General features: G+C 45.3%; 1 protein-coding gene across 1 annotated transcript; it reads right to left on the bottom strand.

Moving 5' to 3' along the window:
• Positions 1 to 6,946: 6,946 nt before the first annotated feature.
• On the bottom strand, positions 6,947 to 8,005 carry LOC142015820 (prolactin-releasing peptide receptor-like). Its single transcript, XM_074999675.1, has one exon. The coding sequence runs from the start codon at positions 8,003 to 8,005 to the stop codon at positions 6,947 to 6,949; it is 1,059 nt and encodes a 352-aa protein (XP_074855776.1).
• Between the last annotated feature and the right edge of the window lie 696 nt (positions 8,006 to 8,701).

Here is an 8,701-nt window from a genome sequence, read left to right as displayed (position 1 = left end):
TACCATCTCTGGTTAGTTGAAGGCCCCTATCACCACCAAGTCCTCTGCTTTGGATGATTTTGTTGCTTATTTTTTAAAAAGCCTCCTCCGGCTTTTCTCCCCAGCTAAGTGTTTTGTAGTAGACCCTTACCATGACATCTCACTTTTTTTACCCATTTAATTCTTACCCAGAGACCATTAACTATTCTGCCCCCTATGCCCATCTTAACCTCAATCCAAATGTACACATTTTAAAATATAAAGCAACACCTCCTCTGTTTATTCCATGCCTGCCTTTCCTGAGCAAGATGTACCCTTCTATATCAATAGTCCAGTTCTGTATATTATCTGTTCCCTGCTGCTAAGTGTCTGTGATGCCAGCTGTGTCCTAGTTGCGTATATTAACTAACGTTTCAAGTTCTTCCTGCTTATTCTCCACACTTCTCATGTTATTGATTTCTCCTCTGTGTTCCCTCCTGCCTCTCCCTTCTCCCTGCTGTAACAGCTCAGGCTCCATGGACTCCAAGCCTTCTCCAAGGCCTCCATGTTTTGGACTTACCTGTGGGCTTCTGTCACATGCTCACATCAAAATTCATTTAAAGCTCTCCACTTAGGTTATCCAGTCTGTATTCAGATACGCTTTTCCTCTTTCTTCATAGGCAGGCCCCATTTCTGTTCAGTAGTCCACCTTCCCAGAACAGGATCCTGTAGCTTTTTGTCAGATGCCCTTTTACTGCGACTTACATTTCTCATGCATTAATGCATGGCACCCAGTCAGCATAGCTGAAATACAAGCTGTAGAGATGAGCAGAGCCGATGACTCTTCTTCAAAGAGTGTACAGCCATCTCATGGGATCCTTCAACCGAATCACTGCAGCAGTCTGTAGATGACAGGTCTGTTGAGGGAGGAATCGGAGAATCTGTGGTTCATGCTTTACTCCCTCACAGGGTCCTACATCCTTCCAGACAAAGGATGGTATACAAGTGGACTTTGCTCCCCCACATCCAGTGCATTACGCCAAGCCCCGTTGCAAAGCAGAATAACATGGAGATGCACAGGAGGCCTTGGTCCTTGCAGTGGTGAGGACAAGCTTTGCCTCTAAAAGAATAACTTTTAGATTTACAGCCACAGATGACAATAATGAGTAACAACTTGTTGATCATGCAGTGTCAGTTATCAGCTCAAAATTCTGGACTGATGAATAAGTAATTTTGGCTAAAACCTGAATCTCTGCTGTCAGAGTGCAGAAAGTGGGGCCCTGCAGAGATTTAAAAACTTCTTGCCTGTAAACAGGCTTTGCCTTAAAACTTCCCATGGTCACAGATTACCTGGCCCTGGGGGTAGTTTTGCTCCACCACCGAGTGAGAAAAAAACCCTACCCCAAGAAGACACACCCGGACGTATTCCTGCGGGGGTAGCCTAAGCTCTCAACCCTCTCTCCAGAGACAACTCAGACTCAAGAAACTGTAATTCAGTACCTAACCATTTGGTCTAAGGCACAGACTTCTTAGGACACAGGGATCAGAGTAGTTGCTTAAAAACAGAGATTTATTTACAATTCAAGAGGAAATACATTATGGGTTGCACACAGAGAAAAATATTTCCCTGGGATTTAGCTTAAATGTTGCAGGGGAAAACCTCAAGTCAAACAACAGTACAAAAGCTAATACAAAGCAGAGAAGTCCAACCAAATTTAAAATAAAACATAACCTGAATGCATCTAACTATACATTTCCCTTGTACTTACACCCTATGGCTGATTTTATGATGGTCAGGATATTCTGATTTTTCATTTCAATTGCCTGGGAGACATTTCCCTCTGGTCTTTTTCCCTGTCACATGCAGAGACAAAAGCCCTGGGAACTGCAATACTTTTCAATTTAAACAGAATTACTTCACTTCCATTGGCTCACTTGGGGTTCAGGTTACCTCAGAAGATTAACCCCCTTCTCTGCACTCATTCATGACATCTGCAAAACTGAGAGTTTATTTATTATTTATGTTACATTAATACTTACAACCCTCAACTGAAATCAAAGTCCCAATGTGCTAAGAACAGAGACAGCCCTTGATTCAGAGAGCAAGAGGCAGAGTAAGATTAATTGGGGACTGAGCACAAAGAACTTTTGAGTCCCCCACAGCTCACTAAAAACACAAATATATCAAAATACTTGACTACAGATGTATGCCTATAACGTTCCACATTCCTTTCAAAGCAATTATGCGCTGTTATTATTTTGATTCCGTGACTTGTATCCCACCAAAGGTGTTCTTGCCACCATGCATCAAACTTTGAGAGCACTTTAGGAAATTAATTACAGACAGACTTTGTGTATGCTTCCCGGGAACATCTGCACAAGCAGTGGAAAACGTGCTACATTTGACATACTGTAAATGTGTCTCTTTCAAATACTCATTACTTGCCCTTTAATGTGATCGTATTATGTAACCAAAAAATGCAAATGCAGTAGTCCCTCAAGTTATGTGAGGGTTGTGTTCCCACACGCCCTTGCATAACTCAAATTTCACATAAGTCGGGGGGGGGAGGCTTTTTGCCCTGGCGGAACACACAATCTGCAGCTACAGGAACATCTGAAGCTCCTTTTGAAAGGTGTATTCTGGGGTTGGGGTGGGCAGCTGGGGAGGATTAAGCCTGGTGGGGGGATGGGGATGCAGGTGGGGGTGGAGTGGAGCTGGGGCCATGCACAGGGGATTTGAACCAGGGCCAGGAGGGTTGAACTGCAGTGAGGGGTAGGGGGGTGAGTCAGAGCCGAAGTCATGTGCAGGTTTCCTTCCGGAAGATCCCCGCAGTCCGCACGTCTCCACATGTATTTCGGAGTCCGGAAGAGCTTCTTCTGACCCTGAGCCCCATGCCGATATGCTAATGAGGTGCAGAAAATTGCATCCATGCCTCATTAGCATCTTCCAGTTAGCTCATTAGCGTGCCACTTCCGGAAGAAGCAGCATGTGGAGACGCAGCCCAAGACTGCTGTAACACCAGTAAAGTCTGTTCCCATCGGATTTGTGGCTCATCCCAGGCTGCATTGTGAGGGAGAGGGGAATCATAGAATCCTAGGGCTGGAAGGGACCTCAGGAGGTCATCGGGTCCAGCTCCCTGCCTAGAGCAGGATCAACCCCAGCTAAATCATCGCAGCCAGAACTTCGTCAAGCCGGGACTTAGAAATCTCTTGGGATGGAGATTCCACCACCTTTCTAGATAACACATTGCAGTGCTTCACCACCCTCCTGGTGAGATAGTTTTTCCTAATATCCAACTTACACCTCCTGCTCTGTAACCTGAGACCATTGCTCCTTGTTCTGCCATCTGTCACTACTGAGAACAGCCTCTCTCCATTCTCTTTAGAGTCCCCCTTCAGGAAGTTGAAGGCTGCTATCAAATCACTCCAGACTCTTCTCTTCTTCAAACTAAATAAGCCCCAATCCTTCAGCCTCTCCTCATAGGTCTTCTGCTCCAGCTCCCTACCATTTTCATTGACCTCTGCTGTACTCCCTCCAGTGCATCCACATCCTTTCTACCCTGGGGACCAGGAACTGGACACAATACTCCAGATGTGAAACACTCACCTAAACCTGAAAAGAGGGAGAAGGGGAGCAGGCCTGCCAGGCTCCATCCACATGGCATGAGAAAGAAGTCTGTCTAATTCAGTGCACCACACCAAACCTGAAGCTGAGTCAGGGGGTGTACTCAGTTTCTAGGCCTAGCTGATAACAGGGGTTAGGTGGTCAGAGAATTTGTTGGTTTAGAGAATTACTAAAGAGAAAAGACAGAAGAGCCGAGGGCCAGATCAGTCAAAATTTGAACTCAGCCAGCAAATTTCTTCCTGTAACCCCTGACAGACTGTCATACAACCACCACTGACGTTCAGCTTTCCTCTTCTCACTGATAATATAGGTAAAGTGACCTGGCTGGAGAATCACCAGGAACCCAGGATGCATCTCCACATCCCTGATTTAAGCAGAGGCAGCAGATAATGATCAGTGGCCATGCACCGTACTATGTGACAAATTGCTGTGTCAGCTGCCTTCTGTCTATGGGCCTAGGTCCCAGCAACCTTTCCGAATCTTCAACTAGTAAGGAGATAAGGCATTCAGGGTGGGAAATGACGGCGTGGAAAAATGTCTCCAAAGATGTAGCTAATTTGGATGAAGTGTCAAATGGGCATTCAAGATTGTGCAGTCTAGTCCAATTCATTATAGACACCAAACAGAGGCTGGTTTTAAAAATTTGCCCTAGAACTGTGGAATTGGCAATTTTCCCAAGCCCATGATTTTGTTTTCCAGTATGTCACCTCATGATCCCCTTGAGAATTAAATCTCTTTTCTAGCAGTCCAGTTCTCTGATCCACTGTCCCATTTCAGGGTTCCTCTGAGTTCCTGCTCCCCAAGAGCTCACCATGAAGATAACAGTCACAGTTTAACCAGATAGTGAAATCTGTTGAGATGATTACCCACCATCATCTCACCAGCACCACAACGAACAAGAGACCAGTCACCATATGCCATCATTCCTTTTTATTTTTAAAAAAACACGAAAATCATGGGATCCATGTATCCTGTGACAGTGTCAAGTCCAGCCTGGTTGGTTTCAGATACAGTGCACAGTCTGAGTCTATTCAGTTAATTAACAATGCCCATATTTGAATTACAGTGTATAAGTCCAGAATGATTTTTGGATGTCTGCTGTATTAATTCACACCTAGATAAAGCAGCAAGCACATTAAATGTGAATGAGATGATACTTTGTGCTGTAGAAGAGATTACTGCCTAATTTAAAAAGAAAGACAAAAAAGGTCAGATTAGGGAAAAGAATACACAGAATTAGTGGCTGGTAATGGAATTCTTCACTTCCAGTTTAATGGTAAATATCTAACAGGGGCAAGAGAATCTGCAATTAATACTTTTGATTGCTCTTTTGTAGCAAATGTAAAACAAATTAGTACTCTTGGATTTGTTCCTAGCACACAGGTGTACTAAATGGCTCCATCATGCATGATGCCAATTTAAAGGGTTGATGGCAGTCTTGGCATGAGGTCAAGTATGGTATGGACACAAAGTGAATTCGATCTTAAAGAGGACAAGGAGCAGTTTTAAAGAGAGTGAAAACAGATGCCAAGGTGAAAGTGACTTGCCCAGCAGATTAGCTGCAGAGTTGGCAATATAGGCCCGATACACCATGCCAGAAATCACATGCCCTAGCCTCCCCTGCACCTGTTTGAGAAACAGAATATCAGTCTCTGGCAGTCAGAATTCAGCCGCTTTGGTGAGCACGCTGTTCCGCCAACCAAAGCGTATTCACAAATATTTAAATCTGTTGCAAAACCAACCAAATTCTCCAGAAGCATGTAATTGCTCTGTGCCAGAAGATTCAGTGTTCACTGTGCCCATCTGTTCCCAAACAAGACCAATATCCTATAATGCACCTATGAAAATAGGGAGTGTATGTGATTTAAGTTTCCCATTGCCGTCCTGCATTTTCTGGCTCCTGGCTTATTAATAAACTCATAATAACTTCCTGCCACTGTCTTTTAAAACATTATTATGCTAGACATCATAGAGGCTTAGACAGTGTGTTGCTGGGCAATATGGTAGGAATCTAGGAAGATGGGGAGACAGGGTTTTTGCTGATAAAGACAGATCGCATTGCCTGGTGCTATTTCAGCAGTTGGTCAAGAGAAACGTTTGCTACAGCTATAGAGTCCTGTATTTAGGACTATAAACTTCTAATAAGCCTCAGCTGAACCCAAACAAAATCATCTCTTTTTACTTTTTACCACCTGTTCTTTTCAAAGGTGTCTTTTAGGCATCCTTTTCTTACTGCTGTTTAGTTGGTCCATTTCATTGGCCAGTCCTTATTCCACTAGCTAAAGTGTAAAATTAAACATTTCACGGAAGTGCCCATCTGCATGGCACTGCACATCTAGCTGCCGAATGCAATCTGTGAACAATGTCCTGTATCAGTCGGCTTAATAGGGAACATCCCTTTTAAATCAAAGAATATTGTTCTCCACAATGTCTCCTCTGGACTTCATTGTTCATCTTTTCTGTTTTACCTGCTGCAGAGCCTTTTGGGACAAGGACAGTAATATTAAAACAAAAACTAGACTGATACAATATAAAATCTCTTGACAATTACAAAGGACTCCTTCTAAGGGTACAGAAAAAGAAAACACATTGGCATTAATATTTCCGTATTTTAAAAAAAGTCCAAAAGGAAAAACCCCATGTAGTTATTACCAATGGTATAATGTATACAGTATATCAAGCAGTGAGAGGCTCTGAGCATCTACAGAGGAAGCTGCAGATACACAGCATCTCTCAGAGCAGGTCTTCACATTTATTTGTTGCATTCTTACCTACTGAATATGCCCCTTACATCCATTTCTTATGAACTATAACCCTGATTAACCCAGGAAAGGAAGTAGGAAGGGGAGAATACTTTCCACTGATTTTCAAAACAAATATTAACAAATATATTCAATATATTCTAAATAGCAAAGTTAAAAATGAATTCATTCACTCACATATATACATACACTCCAATTCCCCTCTCCTAGGCTAGTCCTGCAAAGCAATGGCCTGAAGAGATTATGTTTAGGTATGTCCACACTTGCACATAATCAACAAAATGTTTGTCATTCATAGGGAGTTAACCCCCTCCTCCCCCCACAGGTGTTTTGCTGTGGCAAGTACAGGAGTGCATGCTGTGTTGTCGTCACAGGCCTGTCATTAAAAGCGGCATTGTGCAGACATACCTTTAGAGGCTCATGTTCTTTGAATAGGACTAATGTCCGTAGCTTTCAAAATAGAATCAGGCATGTTATGCCTGACAGAGTTGGAGACATTGGAATGGAACGTCTCATTGTTTTTGTTTGCAATTTGAGACAACATGCTGTAGGACCTCAGTGTAAGTCAGTGACCCTACCAGAGAAGCTACTGGACATCAGGTCAAATGACAACACTTACTGTCATGCTTTGCCCATAAGGAGCCACTTTCCTGTGCCAGACCAGTAACTTCTTTAACTCCTCCCTAAAGCTATTGTGCAGCCAGGCATATATGAAGGGGTTGTAGCAGGCGGAGCTCATGGCAAACCAGTGGCACAGCAGCTGGACAAGGTTGAAATAATAGGCATCAATGGCATTGATGTTGATGTCCCGGATGAGGTTGAAGGCGTGCAGGGGCAACCAGCATACCCCAAAGACCACCACCACCATAACCAGCAGGCAGAAGGTCCTCTTGCGCCTGGCTCTGTCCCAGTTGGCCTGACTCTGAGTCATGGTTCTGGGCATGACCCTGTTCTTGAGCTTGAGGGAGATTTTGGAGTAGGAAACTAGGATGGCTAGAAGGGGACAGAAGTAGGTGATAAGCAGCAGACACAGGGCATAGGTCTGCCGCTGGTGCTCTTGGTCCCCCCAGAACTCCTCGCACAAGGTCAGCTCCTGCTGGCTGAGTTCCACATAGTAGGTGTGAGCCATGGCAGGCAGTGCCAGGCAGCCAGAGAGGATCCAGATGAAGAGCACCACGTAGGCACCCAGCTGCAGTGAGATGCGTTGCCGCAATGGATGTACAATGACAATGTAGCGGTCCACGGCTATGGTGGTCAGGGTGAAGACAGACACATAGACAGTGACAGGCTGCATGAAGAAGACAAAGTAGCACATGGTGCTGCCGAAAATCCAGCCGCGGGGCTCAAAGACGTAGGCCAAGGTGAGAGGGATGCAGGTGCCGCACATGGCCACATCTGACAGGGCCAGGTTCCCAATCAGGAAGTTGGTGACATTGTGCATCTTCTTCACCCTCACAATGATGTGCACCAGCAGGCAGTTCCCCACCATGCCCACCACCATTACGGCTGCATACATCAGAATGATCAGCACCTTCAGCCGGTGCACCAGCTGCAAGCTCTGGAACATTCCCAATGTCCCGTTGGTAGGTGGGGTGAGTGCAGACTGGCTCTGGTTGTGAACGACAGAGCCTGAGTGTAGGTCTTCCAAGAAATCAGCCATCTTTGCCTAGAGAACAAGGAAAGGTGGAAATCAGTGGCACCTCCACATCTTTTGGACACTAGCGGCACCACCTCTTGAGCCCTCCCATGGGCACTCGTGGTACCTCCTCTTCCAACCCTGTGACAGGCACTAGCAGTATCTACACATAAAGGCAGTAATGGTACTGCTGCACATATACCCCCTGGGCATTTATGGCCCCTCCATCATCTCGTGAACCCTTACACCACCTCACAAACACTTATGCAAGTCAATCCACTCCCCAGTGGAGAATTAGGATGACAGGGAAGACCCCTGGAGGAAGAGACTGATGGCCATCCCTTCTAATAACCCGCTGCCCACAGGCACACGTGCAGAGAAACCCTCGCCTGAGCCTCCAGTCCTGCTGTGCAACCCCTAGGGGACACTGTAAGGGGCCCATAAGACTAACACAACTGCCGCTCCGAGTCTACAAGAAACAGTGACACCCTTTGCTTGCAGGCCCATTTGAAGTTCATACCCCTGCTCCCTAGGAAACTCAAGCACGGGGCAAGGGCACCCAGGTGATGCTCTCAATGGCCACAGACTGGCAGAGAGTGCAATGACAAGGGAAGGGAATAAGTATAACCAGGCACCTAATAAGTTAATCATCCGTAATGACAATGCAGGATGCCATAAACAATAGGGGACCAGGAAAAAGCAAGCGCAAGGGATCCTCGA

This window comes from Carettochelys insculpta, chromosome 7 (assembly GCF_033958435.1).
Source record: "Carettochelys insculpta isolate YL-2023 chromosome 7, ASM3395843v1, whole genome shotgun sequence".
Lineage (NCBI taxonomy): Eukaryota > Metazoa > Chordata > Testudines > Carettochelyidae > Carettochelys > Carettochelys insculpta.
Note: the sequence above shows the minus strand (reverse complement) of the source record. Positions and strands in the feature narration are given on the sequence as shown.